We start from the raw sequence: 21,322 nt of genomic DNA, 5'->3' as shown, positions 1-21,322 counted from the left end.
CAAAGTAATGATCAATCTACAGGTTATTTAGTGCTTTAACACATCTTAAGTTTGCATTTTCAATTTTTTTTTATATAAAATTAAATCGAGTTTAAATGTCAGGAGTTCCTGTCGGGACGAAAGTAACAGTTGTTACTTTTGTCCCGCTACAGTCACAAAAAGTATTTATTTTGTTCCAGTGCAAGCTATATTGTGAATTTCTGTGTCTTGCATCATTTCTTACAAATGTTAATGTCATATTATACCAAAAGAATATGTCTGAGTGAGGGTCAGAAAGACAGACAGAGGTCTGGTTTTATCCAGATGTTTTTGAGAGGGTGTATCTGGACATGGAGGAACATCTCTCTCTGGGCAGCTGCTACGTCACATTTATATTTAGGTTTTAGCCATATCTTAGCCTTTACACCTCCACCTGTGAATTTGCAGTGTTTCCAGATGTTTTAATGCACATTTTCAATTCATGCATAAAAACAACTGGATGGAAACATAAATAGGTCTACTGTTACATTATGTTTATAGTTTTTTTTATTATGCTAATGTGATCAAATTTTTGTATTGTGCATTCTGTAGAATTTGTTTATTATTATATAAAAATACATTGAACTTTACAATAAAAAAAATACAGTCAGGTTTTAAGACATCTGATGAAACTTAAACTTAAAATGAAAATATGAAAATTGAATTTAATATTTTTTTTGAAAAGATAAAGGACAAAATATGTTTGCAGTTATTTATTAACAAGGTCACAATCAGGTATACTTAAGAAAAATAAGACTAACAGAAAAAAAATCTAGCTTATATTGTTGTGTTACTTTTGACCCACCTGTGTGTTACTTTCGTCCCAACCGATGGGGTCGAAAGTAACAATGTTCAACTTATGTTCAAAGTGAAATTATACTCAAGTCTTTCTACATTTCTACAAAATACCACCTGGTATTGTTAGACCACACTTCTGAGTTACTGACCACAGCAGAAATATATCTCTGTATACAACATTATCTTTTAAAATGAAGTTTTTCTGAAAAAGTACCATTTTTTTTCCTGCTCTCCCCCCTGCTCTCCCCTACACGTCATTAACCCAACTGCATATGATGGACAACGAGAGTGTTACCGACTACTTAATATTGGCTGGGAACATCATCACAGCCCTGAGAGATGCAGGAAAAACCATGAGTGATGGACTGACCATAACTATGATTCTCCATAAATTACCACGTGGACTCTTTTAAGCCGCTAGCTGTCCACTTTAAAAGATGACTACAGATTTACGAGGAGAAGGAGGAAATGAAAGGTACAGAATCCACAGATAATGTGAAGAAATCACACACAAAACAAGGAAGAGGCCCTTTCAAGTCGCACACTAAAGACAGAAAAGATGAACATGCAAATGTGACATGTTACAGCATAAAAGTGGAAACTGTTTTAAAAGAGCGTGGTGCAATCATTGTAAAAATAATACACATGCAGAATTCCTGTGAAAGAAAAAGGGAGAACAAGATGGAGTCAGAAAAGTTGCAGATGAACATGACAGTGACCAAAATGATCTCTTCAAAGCTGAACACTCAGGATCTGGAAGACCACCAGAAAACGTAAAGATGAAATGCATCATGGTAGACACTGGAGCGACATCTCACATTGTAAGTGATATCAGGAAGTTTATAAGCTTCGACAGCTCATTTCAAACTGAGACTCATTCAGTGGAACTAGCCGATGGGACAAAGTGCAGCAGAATGGCACAACGGAGAGGAACAGCAGTACAAAGTGTGTCATGATTTACAAACTTGACCTGAAATTCTGGGACATTGCAACTATGAAGATGTACAAAAGTTACAAGGTGTAGTCAGAGGCATGGAGATAAGAGTAAGAACAGTCAAAGACAATCACTTATGTGAAGTATGTACACAGGGAAAATTCACCCAGGCAAGAAACCGTGAGCCAGACAGAAAGGCAAAGTTACCTTTAGAGCAGATTCACACTGATTTGGCCGGCCCTATGCCAACACAGAGCAAAGAAGGACACAGATGTGCACAGTTTTTACAGATGACTACTCAGCTACTATGTTCGTATATTTTCTGAAGTCTAATGTGGACACTGTACAAGCCACAGAAAAGCTCTTGGCAGACATAACACCTTATGGAGAAGTAAAGTGCATCCTTTCAGATAATGGTACTGAATTTATGAGTCATGATTTTCAAGCACTGCTGACAAAGAATACGATTAGACATGAAACGTCTGCACCTTGTTCACCTCACCAGAATGGTACAGCAGAGAGAGGTTGGAGTACATTCTAAGCCGATGCTTACTGATAGAAAGCGAGTTACAAGATGAGTTAAGGAACTACACTATGCGAATATGATTTATCTATTTGCATCTGCACAGCATCTATTTTAGGTTGTCCCTGTGTTGTAATTTCAGTGTTAATGACATGTTACATCGTAATTTAATAGTGTTTCTAGCATTGCATTACATAAGATGATTCAAAAGTTTAGGATTTTTTTTATTTTGGGTCTATGACAAACTGCATTGCAAGGCACATCAGCAAGCATGTCGACATTTTGTTTTTGGTGGATATTGATAGGTAGTCTCCCTTGGCAATGAGAGTAACCGTTGCCGTAAGGTCAATCAAAGAAAGATGTTTTGTTTGCAACATTTAAATTAGATAGAGAATAAAATGAGAAGCATCTGGAATATTTTTTTAATACAATGGCACCCAGATTAAAAATGTAAACACTCGCTGAAAATACTGTAATATTTAAAATGCAGTCTGGGATACATCAAAGCTGGTCTTTTTGTCTGCCAGTTGTTACTTTTTCTTCTTGCTCTGACTCAGCCTCCATCAGTGGGATGTTCAACATGGTTTGCGAGCTCTAGGTGGTCTTCCTGCAAGTTGAGCAGCGCTGATGGTAACTACTAATTTCAAAGTGCCCATTTATGTCCCAGTCTCCCTGAAAGTGTATATGCATGTTGTTTTCTGCAGGGCTTTTGTCAGTGGTTCCTGAAAAAAAGAAGAAGCTATGTTTTTAAAATATAAATATTTTGTAATAACAATATACACTACTGGTCAGTAATTTGGGGTCAGTAATTTTCTTTCTTTCTTTCTTTTTTTTTTAAATAAAATCAATACTTTTATTCAGCAAGGATGTGTTAAATTGATAAAAAGTGATAGTAAAGAAAATATATTATTAGAATATATATTATTAGAATTTTTGTAATTTTGAATAAATGCAGTTCTTTTTAACCTTTTATTCATCAAATATATTAGACAGCAGAAGTGTTTCCAACACTCATAATAAATCAGAATATTTAAAAAATATTTTAATATTAAATTTAATATTTAATATTAAAATCAATCTAAATGATCTTGTGATAGACTGATGTTACATGTGACACTGAAGGCTGGAGTAATGACGCTGAAAATTCAGCTTTGCATCACAGGAATATTTTTTTTTTAAAGTATATTCAAATAGAAAACTATTATTTTAAGTTGTAATAATATTTCAAATCAAATAAATGCAGGCTTTATGAGCAGAAGAAACTACTTTCAAAAACATAAAAAATTGTAGTTTCCAAACTTTTGGTCTGTATATATATATATATATATATATATATATATATATATATATATATATATATATATATATATGGGTCAATATCACCATAGAGTGCCTTTCAACCCTCACAATACTAACACATTTTGATTTTAATTTACCACTCACTTTATGTCATGTCATAATGGCAGACACTCAAATACTATAATAAATATATTATCTGAGGTCCCACAATGTTTTTATTTTTTTTTTATTTTATTTTTTTATTATTATGGGCCATTTTTTAGAGCATAAAGCATAGATAAGTCCACCCTGTCGTGGACATATAAATTACAGTTAAATATGTTTTACTTTTAAAATACAAATTATACTTTCTGAAAGGTATGATGTCCCTTTCCTAAACAGGGTTATTTGTTTGCTTTCAAATTATAACTACATAAAAGATTTTATGTAAACAATGTTTTTTTTAAAGAAACTCATACAATTCGCACATGTATTTTTTCTTATTTGGAGAAATATTTGAATATTTGGACGCAGTTTTTTGTTTGCATGTTATTGCCCCCACACCTAGCACAATGGATTATATAGGTATGATTACATTATAATTTTAAATATTATTTAAAAATACCAAGACGACAGGGTGGACGAGCCCACGACAGAGTGGACACATAAAACAGAACACAAAAAGCATGACAAAATATGACAATGAAAAATTTATTCAACTTAAAAAAATAAATATAATTACATTCTCAATCACATTGATATTTTTTTTTATTATTATTACAACTATTATCTAAAGCAGATGTTTCTATAAAATGTAATATAACATTTCTATAAATTGCAATATTAACTACAAATGAATGCTATGTCCACCCTGTCATGTATATGTCCACCCCATCGAGTCTAAGTGGCCGACAGGGTGGACATTTTGTGACAACGACAGGGTGGACATTTTGAGCTTCAATTAGCATATTAGCTTACAACAAACTGTGATTAGCTAAATAGTTAGTCTGGTTGTTGAAGAGAATTTGGTATATTTAAACTTGCATATTTTGAAAATATTGTATTTTAATCACTTCCTGTATATTTTATGGCGACAGGGTGGACATGTTAAGCTTTGGCAAAACAAGCAAACTTATATGAAAAAAATGAAATTCCTGCCACTGAAGATATAAAAATAATCTGTTGTGATGATGTCACTAATGGTGATGGCCTCTTCTTAAAGGGACAGATTCCGCAATACGACAGGGTGGACAACCATTCAAGGGACACGGACAAACTCTTCTTTTTTATTAAATAAAAATATTGTTTTTATTACAAAATGATCAATACACTCAATTTGAGTAATATCTTATTTAACAAAATATTAATAGGACAACAATTATTTATTTATTTGACTATTTTACTCTCATTCAAATTTAATGAGCAGTGCCTGGGACATAGCAAAACAACATACATCCTCTCATACAAAACTAAAGAAAATATTGAAAATGTATCTAAATAGCAAAGTAATGCTTCTGTTATGAATAAAAATCATGGCAAATTAGTTATTTATGTTCAGGACACCAAAAGGCACCCTACAGTGATATTGACTCAAATACGTGTATATATATATATATATATATATATATATATATATATATATATATATATATATATATATTACCTTAAAAAGCAAGTATTTCCAACTGGTCTATACTGTAAAACATGGCAACCTTTAATTGATAGTAAAAAATAAATAAAAATAAAATAACAATCTACTTGATTTAACCCATGCAAATAAGTTTCCCTTCAAGGGAACTCACACTATGTCCTTTAGTGGACACTATAGGGGAACGACATCAGCATGTGTCTGAAGCATGTGTGAAAATAACTTCTTTGTCTTCAAGGGCCGTCTGTTTGTGTACATATAGGAAATGCTCTGCAAGATGTTTCCGGTGTGTGTGTCTCCATTTGATGACCTGGTGACATGCATGATTGATGGTGTTTATGCATGAGTGAAAAGCATTCGCTTTAAATTTTTCGAGGAAACTGAATATGCTCATTGAGAGGCTTTGCTTTGACACCTGCGGATTCGTATGACTCATATGTTGTTTGTGTACAGGCTTGCCAGGTTTCACAACAAAACCGTATCAAATAAAAAATCAAATGCTTGAGGCAGCAAAATGTGTGTTGGGTGAGGCGGTTGCAATAATTGGTTCGGCCCAGGCCTGACTCTCTCTCTCTCGAGGGATGGATGAGAGTTGAGCTCCTACACTCCAAGCTTCCCGTGGCCATCATTGTGGTGAGGCTGGATCAGGGTTACAGGTTTTTGCCACGAAACCCACCCAATTGCTACTCAAAACTAGCCCAATAGCATAGGAATGCGAAAAAAAAAAAAAAATCACAATCCAGGGGGTAAAATGCCTGTTTTTCGACGGGGTTCCTCCAGTAAAATTCACATTCCAGAGGCTAAATATCAGGTTATTGGGATCACTTCGACCCGTGGACATGAAAAACAATCCCCGGCAACAGTGTTAAAGCAGCTCGATTCTACGGGAAAACCCACGGACTTGGCAACACTGGGCGGGATCGAGCATGGGGGTTGTAGGCGGGACACTGAAGGAATAGAAAGTTTTGATTGAAGCTTTTCTTGTTACCTCTCTTAATTTTATTAAAGATGTACTTATTTTAGAACAGTTTCCTTTGATGGCAATCCCTTTTATGAAGATTTTAGCAAGATGTTCCTACACAATGAATTCCTTGCTCTCTTCTTAGCAGCAACTTAGGTCAGGCTGCCTTCAGTGACCCACTTGAAATATCATCAAAGTTTGTAGCTGTCTCAGGACAGGTGCCTCATTTAGGTGCCTCTTAAATGCTTGAGCGATCGATTGAAATGTTTGTCCTGGTTCTCCGAAATGTACACAAAAAGCAGGGGTGTGGCTAGGTGTTTTTAGTGGGGCTATAGCTTTTAGCTCCATAAACTGTACACAAATTTGCGATCGCTTCAAAGTCAGTACCCTTAAGAGGTTAGTTCACCCAAAAATGAAAATTATGTCATTAATAACTCACCCTTATGCTGTTCCAAACATGTAAGGCCTCCTTTTATCTTCGGAACACAGTTTAAGATATTTTAAATTCAGTCCAAGAGCTCTCAGTCCCTCCATTGAAGCTGTGTGTACGGTATACTGTCCATGTCCAGAAAGGTAAGAAAAACATCATCAAACTACACTGTAAACCCTAATAAGTTCACAGAACTCAAAAATTATTTTGTAACAGATTACACAAAAACATTTAAGTGATGTTTTTAAATGTTTTAGGTTTACATAAAATAAAAATTACATTTCCAGTTGCCTTAAATTATCTCAATGTTATCTTATAAATATTGATATTTCTCAACTTATAATTAGGGAGTAATTCACTAAAAAATTTCACTATTTTTCAACTCATATAATGTGGGAAATACACTCAAATTTTTCACTATTTTTCAACTCATATAATGTGTGAAATACACTTAAATTTGTCACTATTTTTCGACTCATATAATGTGGGAAATACACTCAATTTTCAACATTTTCCAACTCATATAATTTGGGAAATACATTCAAAATTTTCAATAAATTTTAACTCTTAATGTGGGTGATGCACTCAAAATTAATTCTAAACTGAAATACTGATGTCGGCCCACTACACAATCAGCTAATAATGTTAGAAACCATGAAAGTGACACCACAGTGGCAATTTAACAACTTTTTTTATTTAATACAATGCACTTTTTAAAAGGCATAAATCAAAGGAGCAGGAGTCAAAAAGTGCTTGTGAAATTAAAAAAAAAAGAAAATGACCGCATAAAAACAAAATGTTTTTTAAAGTACAATATGTGTCAATAATAAAACATTCAAATAAAGTACTGGTTGTACTTCAACTGGCAACATCAAGTTCAATGTCCTAATCAATGTATTAAATCTGAGGTAGAAGAGGCAAACAGTGTCAGATCTTAAATCTGAAGTAGAACAGGCAAATTATTACATTTGTAAAAAGGGAGGGACTTTCTCAATACTCAACTCAAATAATCCATCCTGAGTGATTCACTCATTAAACAAATCATTCTTCAGCATCAGTAGACGCCCTTTCAGTGGTTTGTTGTCCTCAAGACACATCACAACTTTTTGGATAAATGTGAATGTAAGTTCAAGATTCTTTGGGTACTGTAGGTCTAGTGCATAGACATACCCAAAGAGCAGGAGAAATGAGTCAGCCAGAGTCGTGGGACCACTCACAAGTATTTCATCCTCCACGACGATACAGATGCTCTCAGGGCTGAAGAGGGCCGCATCAATAGTGTCATTCGTGACGACTGTCAGGAGAGCCACCGGAGTGTCAGTGAGGTCTGGACAATCTGCTGACTATAAAACACAAATAATACATGAATGAGTTCAGCTCCTCAAGGATACAAATCATGGTAATGATGTCTAGACATTACTGTCACTTTGCACTTAGACTGCAACTAAGCTACATGTTTAAACTATTTTCTTTACATAGGCTTATATCTTATGTTAGTTTCACACCTATCTGTTAGCATACTTTTTGTTTAGTGGAATGATTTACACTTACCTTTTCATTTATGTAATTTCTACACATCAGTTTGCAGAATAACAACTCAAGTAAAACAGGTCCTGGGGGATATTCCAGAAAGGACGTTCAACAAACTGAGCCTAACCCTGAACTCTTGAGTTAACTTACCCTGTGAAGTGAAACTGAGTTTTCAGTTCCAGAACAGCTGATCTGAGTTAGGTAAGTCGACTCTGAGTATGTTAACTCAGAGTTGAGCTTGTGCCTGACGACTAGTAAAAACTCATCATCAATGGAGCTCCCGTACGGTGACATTTTCTGACTGCGGCCATAATAAAAATCACTGACAGAGTTTTAGATGCGCTCGTCTTTATATTTTGAATTTAACATCACTTTATTTTATATTAGCCTTTGAGGAAGTGGTTGAATGTTGTTCAATGTTTTATTTAAGGCTATTTTATTTAATTCAAATCAGTTGAAAATGAAATATAAAAACAGTCTCACAATGGCTCCTCACTTTGTTTTTATTTCACATATTAAAGTAAAAGTTTATTTAGTGGATAATTTAACTTGTAGCTTTTACCACCAACAGATGCTGTTTAACACATCTGTGTCCTAACATCCTCCTGAGTAGATGAACATGAAGTGGCGCTCACCTCCACCACATGCAACAGAGGCAGAGCAGCTGTTCCTGGGTTAGGGTTTCTCTCTGGAATGGATAACTCTGTTTCCCTCATCTCAGAGTTCACTCTGAGTTTTCACTTGCTTTCTGGAATACCCCCCTGGTTCTCCTAGAGTTCTTTGAGTGATGTCATGTGTTTAAGCTTCAATATGTATATATGTTTAGTGCTTCAGTTCAAGCTGATTGAATAGCTAAGCAAAGGGATTGATAGTTAGGCCAGTACACTTACATTACAGGTCCTGAAGAACTTGAAGGCATCTTCACGCAGGTACACAGGAAGAGCACGAAGGACGAGTGCCCGTCTTATATTTACATTACGTTGTTCCTAGATGTACAAAAAATATCCATTACAATAGTAATTACACAAATGCAGAGCAAACACTTTATCAAAGTGTTAAATAGCTCCATATTCTGGTGGTGGTCATTGTTATAGATGGTAGATTGAGTATTTGAGTCATCATTTCTTCAGTTAAACATTTTTAAAATTAAAACTTTCTATTGTAAATAATTTAACTCAAAGGAAAAACCGTCAAATTGTAAATCAAATTTCACATAAACAGTAGTTATTTGGACTTCTTCAAATTGAAGCTGAAAAGGTATCTTTTTAAGGTTCCTCTTTCTGATAGAAAACATCTTGTCAAGAAATCTATCTCCTATGAGATGACAATGTTGTGTTCATGGCATAATCACTTAACCTCACAATTCGAGTCGGGGCAATTAACACGATGTGCTTCTTACAGTTGTCTGCAAACAATCTGTTAATAATCTGTTTCTGAATTATGCAAAGTTAAAAATTCACCTGAAGGTCATAAATCATCATGATCCTGGCTAGCTCCTCCGCTATCTTGCCAGTCTTGGTGGCCTTGTCTCTGAACAAGGTAATGAGTTTAGGCGTGTGTCTGTCCAGCTCCTTGTAGAATTGATTGCGCAGGTTAACATTGTTGATTCGGTGGAACTCTGCAAACACCTGTACACGGACAGAATTACACAGAAATGCACAAAGATAAATTAGGAACAGAATTGTGAATGTATTTTAAAGAAGTTTTCTGTTGACAGGTAGCAAAACCAAGGGCAATTCTATTAGAGACGAGTCAGAATCAAGGTCAAAATAGAAAGTTAATTGTCCTTCATTTAAAACAGGCAGTACAATGTTATCTAAAGGAAATTAATCTAATTAACCTCTGTATACTTGGTTTACTGTGAATGGCAAAAATTTGTCACAGCATGATGTGTTGTCAACTTTTACATCTGCCATTTGCTTTTCGGGGAATTTATTGAAAATTTAGATTTTTAAAAACAGTCATTTAAATATTGGAAAAATCAATCATGTTCAAAGTGGACATGCTAAAGAGTCATGTTGATTAATTGCTCTCAACAGGGAGAACCGTAAAATGATGTAGAAAGATTCTTTTTTTTTTTTACCTGTGACTCCATAAGTAGGGCTGGCCATCTATCCACGATGTCTCTCACCCGTGGAGCTACAAGAGCTCCAACGATTTCTTGGCGACGAAGGGCATAGGTTGTGGTCATTAGCGACTTCATGTATGATTTCTTCTCTCATTGTTTCCAGAGTGGCTGGGGTTTGATCCTTTGATAGGTTGATGATGTAGTTGACCTCAGCTTTTCGAGCTTTCTTTATATTTTGATGGGGGTGATCATTGTGAACAATTGTGAACAAGGGGGGAAATGATTATGCCAACCAGCCGACAACACATCAGTAATTAAATTCTGTTCTTCTGAAAAAAATCTAAACCTTGCGAATCATTTAAAATTCAAATTAGTACACAATTTACAAAACTCACCTATTGGCACCTGTCTGATAGTGAAACACTGACTCTCTGTAGCACTCTTTGTAGTCCAATATCTGTACACAACATGCGCACAAAGATGATTTGTTAATGTTCAAAAAATTTTTTTAAATAATACATAATGATAAATGAAATTTGAAAAAGGGAATAGACAGATAAAAAAGTCTCCAAATCTATCAAATACATTTATTGTACACTGCTCCGGGTGTGTGCTCACAGTGTGTGTGTGTTCACTGCTCTGTGTGTGTGCGTTTTGGATGGGTTAAATGCAGAGCACAAATTCTGAGTATGGGTCACCATACTTGGCTGAATGTCACTTTACTCACTCACTCATTATAGTAAAAATGAAAATGTTAAAAGATGAGCAAGTTAGTTATTAACAAAAAAATTAAAAAAAATAAAGTTGTGTGCTTATAGATATGCTATTTATGTTGTTGTTTTTAACAAAGTATTGATAAAGGGTTCAAGTGATCAATTGAAATAAAAAGATTGAAATAAATAGCAAAATAATAACTGTGGAAACACAAAATAAACCAATTGTTAATAACACTCTTTCATAATGCATCCTACCTGAACTGTTAAAATTATTTCGAGAAGATCTCACAACCACACACTTGAGCCTACGAAATACAAACACAGGGCTGGTTAGCATCATGATAACACACTCACATTATGTTGTTTAGTTACACGCGATCACACACAGCTCGACCTAACCCAACGTAAAATATTTACTGCATAACGCAGACATTTATTTAAATATGTAACGTTATACTCAAAGTACGCACATGCATTAACGACGAACAGCGAAAACGGCGGGAATCAGGGATAACGTTATGCTTTCGGACTCCGCCAGAGAATTCAAAACTCATGAGCTGCGTCCGAAATCGAATACTGCGTACTGGGTACTACATTTGAATTTGAACGTACTACTAGACCGTTAGAAAAGTACGTTCTATATAGTATGAATGTGGGTAGTATGAATGGATTTCGGACGTACTACATCCGCCATGTTGACATTGTCACGTGACATACGTCGTCACAACAGCGCGTAAATTTAAAGAGCCTCTACTGAGCGTACATCGGTGATGTCTTTCGTTTTTCTTACCGCTTTCGTCTGCGTTTTTACATCGTTTGAATTAACAATTCAAAGCAGGCGTCGGTCAGCTGTTCGCAGATCATGCCTTCGTTGACAGCTTGTAAATCCTTTACTAAATATAAATTTAGCTTTTAATTTTCTACCTCAGAATAACAGCAGCTACAGCTGTGAACAGATTGACAACCTGATTTTATGTAAGGATATAAAGTAATTTATTGTAATAAATAAATACAAATAAAATTACACAAAACGAACATAAATTAATAAACTTGAATGAATGCTTAGACAAATACACACACACACAGATATATACACATAAATACAAATACATTATAGAAATATACACAGAAACACACATACACACATCACAATATATACATTAATACATACATAATATATACATTATAGACAATATACACACATATGTAAATACATATAGTTAAGATTTAGATATATCAGCAAAAAAATTTGTAACCTATTGAAATTTTATTCTAAAAAACAAAAACTACATATTAACAGACTGTGAACAGCGTCATACAGGCTGCTGTCACTGGCCTTCGACATCCAAGAGCTGCATAACATTGTGCACAGAATGAGCAGGTCAGGTCAGGTCATGGGGATTTTGAGGAGGCTGATTGCCTTCTTCACCACAGATGACCTGGAGGCAGTGGAAGCAGTTTTCTTCTGGTAGCTGACACAATAGATGGCTGTCACATACAAATTGAAACTCCAGCAAGTGAAGCCCAATGTTATTTCAACAGGAAGCGGTTTCATTCTGTTCAGCTGCAGGTCACCACCATGGTAAGTACCTTGATATCTTTGTTGAGTATCCTGGGTCTGTGTATGATGCCAGGGTGCTGAAGAACACTGGAGGCCTATCCACCTGCAGGAAAACACATCCTGGGAGATGGTGGGTATCCTTGTTTGAGTGCACACATCTGCCTCATCACAGCAGACAGGGAGTCTGAACACAATCCTGCACAGCTTTGATTCAACACCAATGATGCTCATGCACAGAACATTGTTGAGAGAGCCTTCAGGATAATGCAGACCAGCTGTGCTCCATCTTCTTCTTCAAGGCCCTGGAAGTGAGTCCTGCCTTTGTGCAGATGTTGTTGCATGCTGTGCAGTGCTCCACCACCTCGGTCTTCTGAATGAGGACATTGCTGATCCAGAAGTTGTGGAAGATCATGACGATGATACACTGGAACCCCAAAACACAGAAGTCAGCACAGGAGAGCATGTGCGGGACAATCTGAGCACAGCTGTGTCACACCAGATGACCATGTGCAGCTCTTCAAGAGCAGATTACCTGTAGGACAGTTGAACAGGTTAAGACTCTGCAAATCACTTCATGTTCTCATAGTGCTATTGTTTAAGCTTGTGTAAGTTGTGTAAGTTAATTTTAAGACTGTCAAATCAAGATATACATATATTAGTTATTTAAGAAATATAAATACTATAAAAAAAATCACATAAATATGTATAAATACACATGTAAGTATTTAAATTTAAACGTGTGTGTATTTATATATTCACATAAGTATATTACACTCATAACTGGGAATTCATATTACCGTTGAAAATGAAAATTTTACAATTTGAAAATCTAGAAACATATCACATAACATAGCATACCAACATATTTACAACAAGTTTAATTTTATAATATGTATTACTTTATCCCTGGGGTATATTTTAGATTTCCACTGTTTTCCACTCATTTTTGATTCCCAAATTTAAAGTCCTCATCTACAGTTACTGAAATGAAGCTGCTGAAGTTTATTTTCCTGACATTATTATAGAAACGTCTTAAGAAATTCCCTTTTGCTGTTGCTTTAAGCTCTATTATACTACTTTATGAAAATGTTAATGTGGTTTTGTCTGAAGCTTTAAAAAATAAATAAATAAATACATAAAGATAATAATTTGTATGGGTATTTCTCTAAAGTGTGGCACCCATTCTCAAGACAACATTCTTCAGATGTTACGATGTTGCCTGTATAAAAAAACAACTGGAAACTGCTACAAAATCAGTACACACAACTGCTTCAAAAGTTATTTGTTATTAAGTACTTTGCAACTGACAAAATAGCAACTGGAAATACCTGGAAATTCATATTGTAATAAAAAACAAAACAGCATAAATCAGTGCTTATCCTAACATAAATACATGTAAAGAGTGTGTGTAGTTAAGATTAATTTTAATTTATATACTTACTGAAATATGCTTTCCAGTGGATAGGGTTTAATCAGCGGATGAGAACAAGATTGTGTTCATCAGTCTCTGTAAGATCAGAACAGGATTTACACATTACTGATGATTTATGATCAAACTGAGGCACCTATTAACAATAGTTTGCCTTGTAAGTTATCCAACAATTTTTTAAAATCAAAATATAAACACTAGTAAAATGTAATTTAACTCGTTTCAATTACTTAACATTTTGTAACTTTATATCATTAAATTACTTAACGAGCCGTCTGTATAAAGCAGCCTTAACAAGCTGAGGCACAGCCTCTCATCGATAATGATTATTAAACATATTTTTAAACTCAATTTACAAAATAGTCTCATCAGTTTACAATATGTAAAACTTTAACAAGTCAGTCGTTTACTTGGATTATGTTAAACAAGTACACTTTAACCACAATGAACAGCGTTAATCCATAAGGTACTTACACTTCAAAACAGCGGCGTCACGATTTGCCGTTATTTTCGAATATGAGTATGACGAGTCCTCTCCCGTGGCCTCATGGGATAGAGTAGTGTCCATCCTATGCATACTACGGAATTCGGCCGGAAGTAGTAGGCCATCCGGGTACATCTCGCATACTGTTTTTCGAATTCTAAGAATTCGGACATACTACTTGCTTCGCATACTGTTTTTCGCCTACTATATAGTATGGAAGTATGCGATTTCGGACGCAGCTATGGACCTTCCTCAACCGTCAATGTCCCGGGCGAATATGCATTATGGGTAATGTAGTTCATCCAGGAAACCCGCTGATAACGTTACACTGCTGTAAGATGAACTAAGTAAGGTAACTTAACGTTAACGCATTTGTCACATTCAACAACTTCTAAAATTACAATTACTTGGATTTGTAATTATTTTATATATAATATATATATATAAAAAATGTTAGAGTTACTTACCAAATCAGGGCTGATGATAAGACAGCGCTTAAGAAAATGAGAGCAATAAGACTAATGAAAATAACTGAGGTGGTGGTGGTTTGAAGCGGGGGTATAAAAGTACGCATTCCAAACAGATATAAACAATTAAAAACAAATTAAACTGTGTTCCACATCCACATGAGCTTGCCAAAACTTCACCCGCATCAAGGCAAATTCAAGATGGCTGACTCAGCTTTCCTGAGGGAGCGATAAGACCCACCCACCACGTCATGACGTCGATAACGTCATGACGCTAATACATGGTTCCTAAACTTTTTGAGCGTTCCACACAAATTAACTCTAAAATACTGAGCCCTATTCAATTAAAGTGACACAAATCTCAACAGAGCTCAAAACTTTATAGTTTGGTCAACTGCATAACGACATTTGACTGTTATGACCTTATTAGTTATGAGCTAGTACAACTGTTTGGGATTACAGTGTAGTCCATGTGACATCAGAGGGTCAGTTAGAATATTTTGAAGCATCGAAAATACATTTTGGTCCAAAAATAGCAAAAACGACGACTTTATTCAGCATTGTCTTCTCTTCCGTGTCTGTGTGAGAGAGAGTTCAAATCAAAGCAGTCTGGATATCCGGTTCGCAAACAAATCATTCAGATCACCAAATCGAACTGATTCATTTTAAACGGTTCGCATCTCCAATACGCATTAATCCACAAATTACTTAAGCTGTTAACTTTTTTAATGTGGCTGACACTCCCTCTGAATTCAAACAAACCAATATCCCGGAGTAATTCATTTTCTCAAACAGTACATTGACTGAACTTGCTGTAATGTCCCTTTAAAAAGTTTTTTTGAAAGATTGTTTGGGTTGTTGATTGTTTCTATGGAGATGAACAATGACATCACAGCACATGTCTGAGATGTAGGAGATTTAAAATTTCTTCAGCAACTTGGAGAAACATGGCGTGACATCAAATGAGTTTGTAAATAAATTGATTTTTTTAACACAAATAGCATGCAATGCTTGCTACCAATTCATAGCTTATCTGTAATACTAGATTGGATTTTCTTTTAGAGGATACTATAGGATTGTCATTTCCACCACCATCATTTCCACCACATTACCTTCTTGGGTGGAAATGACAGGTGAGGTGGAAATGACATTTATGCTTACAAGATGCAATTCATAGATTGAGTGGCTACATATGAATATTTTATTCATTGAAATGTACAACGCTAATGTATTTTTTTCAAAAAAATATTTGTTGAAATGCCTTTTCATCTATTTTTAAGATGCCGTGGAAGTCAACTGGAAATAGGTCTCAGTCCTATAGGGACAGACTAAAAGAGGACCCAAATATGAAGACAGTGACTGAAGAGATACAGGGAGAGATAAATAAAGAAAAAAGAAAGAGGGGTTGTAAAGCCAATTGCAGATTTGTCAAAGCACGAACAACGCAAAAGGAGACAATGGAGAACCAATCAAAGAAATTACAATGTTACAATGCATTGACATGACTAAAGTTTAGGTGGTTTTTAAGCATTACAAAATTCAAAACAGTGTTAATCTAACCAATTATAATTTTAAAATTTTGCCATTATAATTTATGCGTAACTTACATTTTTCATGTGACTATTTGTGGTTAAAGTTGTTAACCGTAAGACTGTAACTGTTCATCTGGTTATAGAACCAAGCAGACTAATGACAAATGATTTGTTAAATAGTTTTCAAATAAATGTTTTTTGTTCTACATGGACGTCCATTCATTGTCATTTCCACAACACCCAGTCATTTCCACCACCTCATAATTTTTTAAAACATATGTACACAATTCTAATCACTCATTAACAATTTCTGCATAGTTTATGGGATAATGTTCCACTTAATGTAATAACAAATATTTATTCTTCTGAAATGTATCTAACCAATGCAATACTATATTTCATGTTGTGCTGGATGTAAGCTTTGTGTTTGGGCCTCATGACAATTAATTTACTAAATCCACAAATCTATGGTAATTGCAATATAGTTATAAATTGGTAAAAATATGTGTGAAAGTAGGCTTACACTGTTAAGTGTTTTAGATAATAATCAAATATTTACATGTGATGGAAATTACATTTGTTCAGTGCGGATCGGAAACTATGTCAAAAAACACCAATTTGTCTTATAATGTAAGTGCGTTCTCTTATGGATCATTAAACTAGACTAGTTGTATTTAACTGTTAGACTGTGAAAATTTAGATTTGAACACTTTTTTTCCCCCTCAAGTTCATAAGGCCAAAAGTTTCTGTAGTTGAAGAAAACCACCCTTATATATTTTGCTGAAGTGTGTCAGTAGAAAATATTAGTTTACATTTACAAACATTCATTTTGCCATTTTCAGACTGCTTGTCCATTCAAAATCGCACTAAATTATTATTAAAATTAATGGCAAACTGATATTTCCTACGGACACACTACAGCAAAAGATATAAATAACTAGCTTAAAACCCTTTTTGGGGTGAAAATTCTAATGTGCCTAAGACTTTTGCATAGTACTGTACTTTACTTTTTTTTTAAGTATCGGTTCAGGCACCGGTACCATTTTAAAAGCATCGACATGACACCGGACCCTACTTAAAAGTTGTTATTTCTCACTGGCTCATTTAACAAATGGGTGCTTTCTCTTCTTCCTCCGCAAATTAAGATACTGTAGGTAGTTCGGTAGCGAGATGTTTGAATAAATTACCGTTTGCTATTGACAACGCGATTGACAATGTTGTGTTAAGTAGGCTATACCAACTGTGTAACTCATTACCCCCCCCCCCCCCCCCCCCAACACTGGACATAGCAGACGTATGTAGCGAATACAGGAAGCTATCAATCAAGAAGGTATCAGGATTATGAGTTATTTTTCATTTTTATTTTTTGATTAATCACTTAGATTAATCATTCATTTTGACAGCACTAATGTTTATTGTAAATAGACAACCATACAATTACTTCTTACGGAGCCTTAAGAAAGTTCACCTCAGTCCTAGGATCCTTTCTGAATTCTACCGCTGTACCATTGAGAGCATACTCACAAACTGCATCTCAGTGTGGTACAGCAATTGCTCCGCATCTGACCGCAAAGCACTCCAGCGGGTGGTGAAAACTGCTCAACGGATCACCGGCACCCAGTTAACATCCATCGAGAACATTTACCAGAAGCGCTGTCTGGGCAGGGCAAGAAACATCATCAAGGATGTCTCTCACCCAAACCATGGACTTTTCACCCTCCTTCCATCCGGCAGGCGTTACAGAAGCCTACGCTCTCGAACAAGTAGGCTCAGGAAGAGCTTCTTTCCTGAGGCTGTGACACTCCTGAACGCCACACCACCAATCTAACCTGCACCTGCTCTTTTACTGCACTGGTCACAGTACTTTACATACATGTATTGCACTACTCATATTTTGCACAGACTGCACATGGTTAAATCCATTACACTATAAACTGTCTAAAGCTGTTACTGTACAAGCACAGTAAACTATTCTACAAAAAATATAATTGCACTACTGTTATTTTGCATATAATTGTTAAACAATACTTTTGCACACTCATTCAACTGTATTTATTATTACTGTTCTCAAGTTCCTGCTATTCATAATGTATATATAATCATTCTTTGCTCTGTTCATAATGTACATACAATCCCTACATTACATTAATATTTATATTCTGTATATACTCTGATCAATATTGTATATAGCAACTCCACTGTACATTCTGTATAAGCTTTACTTACTCTGCACTTTTATGTATATATATAACACTATATTCTTGCACTTCTGGTTAGATGCTAACTGCATTTCATTAGCTCTGTACTTGTACTCTGCATAATGACAATAAAGTTGAATCTAATCTAATCTAATCTAATACAAGGGTAATTGTTACTAAGTCTGCCCTGGGTACACCAATGTTCTTGTCCATTGCCCTCGCAGATTCCTGCAGCTAAGCTTGGATGTACATTAACATTCCATTAAAGGTTATTGATGACATGCCTCTAAAGTTTGAATTTTTGAACCATTACAATACTTATAGGGAACTAGTCATCATATCTCTAGTTCTTTAATGTATTTGCATTGTACTAAAGTGCGTTCATTTTCAATGGACATATATGCGGCTGAAACAGGTAGGCTAGTGCATCCCACATTTTTTAACATGAACATTTTAATTTAACATTATAGCCATTATGGCCTATGGCCTTTAGAAAAATGTTTTTTTTTTTTTTGAGGAAGTGGGGTAGTGCACAATAGGCCCCTGTGGCATGGCCTAAGCTTTTGTTCGTAATGGATTTTTTTCCCCCCTTACTTTTACTTTTATATTTGAAGTAGTTTTGAAACCAGCACTTTTACACTTTTACTTGAGTAAAAAGCTTGTTTTGATACTTCAACTTCTACAAAATTCTTTTTAAACCCTAGTATCTATATTTTTACTTGAGTAATGAATGTGAATACTTTTGACATCAATGCAGTGTGTGTGTCTATATATGAAGAGTTCAGATGAAAAAGCCTCTCAGTGCCATCTGAAATTGTCATCTAAAATTAGGATTTTTATCAAGCTCCTATGCTTAGGTTGAGTCATTTTACTTTAATGGCAATGTGCAGGTCCTTTTCCAGGCTATTAAAGTGAAATAACTGAACATAAATATAGGAGCCTGATAAAAATCCTAATTTTAGATGAAAATTTCAGATGGCATTTAGAGGCTTTTGCATCTGAACTCTTCATATATATATATATATATATATATATATATATATATATATATATATATATATATATATATATATTAGAGGTGGGCATAGATACATTTTTTTAAATCTAGATTAATCTCACTGTGATCTTGAAATTAATCTAGATTAATCTAGATTAAAATGGCTCATTTGAATTCTGCCGAAGGCATTCAGAATATGTGTGCTACCCAAATAAAATTGACAAACAGTAAGTCTTTGAGAAGGGGTTTATCAAGCTAGGTGGTGCATTCGAAAAGGGGCTAATCTCCTGTTTCCAAAATGCATCACAAACTGCTTGAAAAAGCTGTAAACTAATTCCACAGTGCACAAGGTGCAAACAACATTACTCCTGTTTCACACCAATGTTTAAGTTTTGTTTTTCAAGTTTGTAGGTGTCAAGGTACAGAAACCAAATAATAGCACTGGATACTCTTCAATGTAAAAATGAAATATACAATCAAACCTACATTCATTCAGACACCTTCATTTTTCACATTATTACAGTTTTGCTATATATATCAAAAATTATATCTGGTTTTCATTTTCATTTTCTTGGATTAACATTACAGCAGCTAAATTACAGTAGCTAAATTAGGCGCGGTCACTTTAAGAGACAATGAACGCATCCAATATAATACACATCCCATTCTTTTCCTCAACTGTTTACTTTCACTTAAGAAATAACTGACAGTTTTTTCGAGCATAATTTCCATGGTGGATATTTTGACATATTTTGTATGTCGGCACAAGAGCAAAAATAAGCAAATTCGATGTTCTAGTGTTTTGAGACGCCTTTCTCTGCGCGAGCCCTGAACACCAGAACACCGTGGTGTTGAATTGGGCTCTTTCACATCTTTTTGTTTGTTCAAACTGCGATTCGCATTTGTTTGTTCGGGTGCAGGAGGAATTTCGAGGTGAACCTCGCAGAAGAGAGCTCGGTGCAGTGTCGCTGTCTGTGATACGTGGCTCTCTCTCTCGTGCGCACCTAACGTCACGCGCTACTCTGTTCAGCTTTTCCGCGTCTTGTGTTTGGATGCTTTAATGTTTAAATCGACAAGCGGTACGGCTTAACAACACGTGAGAAAGATACGCTTTCGTGACGATGCGCAGCAGTGGCCCGTCAACTGTCCTGAGCATCTTTTTAGGCTGTCCTCAGCGAGTCAGTTATATAAAATATCAAGGTGAAAGTCGTCATAGCTTGCTTAGTATAGACCCAGCTCCCAACCCAACTTTGAGAATAGATTAAGATTCTCGCGTTATAACGGCCCACCACTAATATATATATATATATATATATATATATATATATATATATATATATATATATATATATATATATATATACTTAAATGGGACATCAGAGGCCAAATTAACTTTTACATGCTGTATGAGCTTAAATCAGTCTTTGCAATGTGTGTACATGGCCACCTTATAATGATAAAAATCCACCAAGTGTATTTTTTTTTTTTTAATCCCCACAAATTATAAGCACTTTCTAAGAACAAGCCATTCACATTTCCTGGGCAAAGTGACGACTGTTGATGAACACTGCCGTTTTAGCATAGACCCACCCAGAGTGAGCTGTACACAGTCCGCGATTGTTTCAATGCTGCAGCAGGTATAGATACAGACGGTTGGTCTGGGAACGTCCCCGGGAACGCCCCGTCACGTGATGTGAATTTAGCCCGTGGGGGAAAACATTGCCTTGGCGACAATTGAAATAAACGGGAC

The 21,322-nt window shown here is 35.2% G+C and overlaps 1 protein-coding gene across 3 annotated transcripts; it reads right to left on the bottom strand.

Annotated features, from left to right (window-relative positions):
- Positions 1–7,262: 7,262 nt before the first annotated feature.
- Positions 7,263–15,307, bottom strand: LOC128031390 (uncharacterized). Of its 3 annotated transcripts, none has more exons than XM_052619625.1 (7): positions 14,846–15,307; positions 11,160–11,209; positions 10,584–10,645; positions 10,204–10,414; positions 9,581–9,748; positions 9,011–9,106; positions 7,263–7,933 (listed from the first exon to the last, which is right to left on the bottom strand). In XM_052619625.1, the coding sequence occupies exons 4-7, from the start codon at positions 10,321–10,323 to the stop codon at positions 7,616–7,618; spliced, it is 702 nt and encodes a 233-aa protein (XP_052475585.1). In that variant the 5' UTR covers positions 10,324–10,414; positions 10,584–10,645; positions 11,160–11,209; positions 14,846–15,307; the 3' UTR covers positions 7,263–7,615. The 3 variants fall into 3 exon arrangements, with proteins under 3 accessions (XP_052475585.1, XP_052475587.1, XP_052475586.1); XM_052619627.1 differs by having other exon boundaries at positions 10,204–10,410; XM_052619626.1 differs by lacking the exon at positions 14,846–15,307 and adding an exon at positions 11,375–13,119.
- Positions 15,308–21,322: the final 6,015 nt, after the last annotated feature.

This window comes from Carassius gibelio, chromosome A17 (assembly GCF_023724105.1).
Source record: "Carassius gibelio isolate Cgi1373 ecotype wild population from Czech Republic chromosome A17, carGib1.2-hapl.c, whole genome shotgun sequence".
Lineage (NCBI taxonomy): Eukaryota > Metazoa > Chordata > Actinopteri > Cypriniformes > Cyprinidae > Carassius > Carassius gibelio.
Note: the sequence above shows the minus strand (reverse complement) of the source record. Positions and strands in the feature narration are given on the sequence as shown.

Excerpts from the sequence above, each read along its gene's own strand:
- LOC128031390 (XM_052619625.1), bottom strand. The coding sequence starts at position 10,323 with ATGAAGTCGCTAATGACCACAACCTATGCCCTTCGTCGCCAAGAAATC. Across the intron at positions 9,749-10,203 it reads CCCTACTTATGGAGTCACAG|GTGTTTGCAGAGTTCCACCG; the intron begins GTAAAAAAAAAA and ends GTCCGTGTACAG. Across the intron at positions 7,934-9,010 it reads AGTTCTTCAGGACCTGTAAT|TCAGCAGATTGTCCAGACCT; the intron begins GTAAGTGTACTG and ends TGTGTTTTATAG.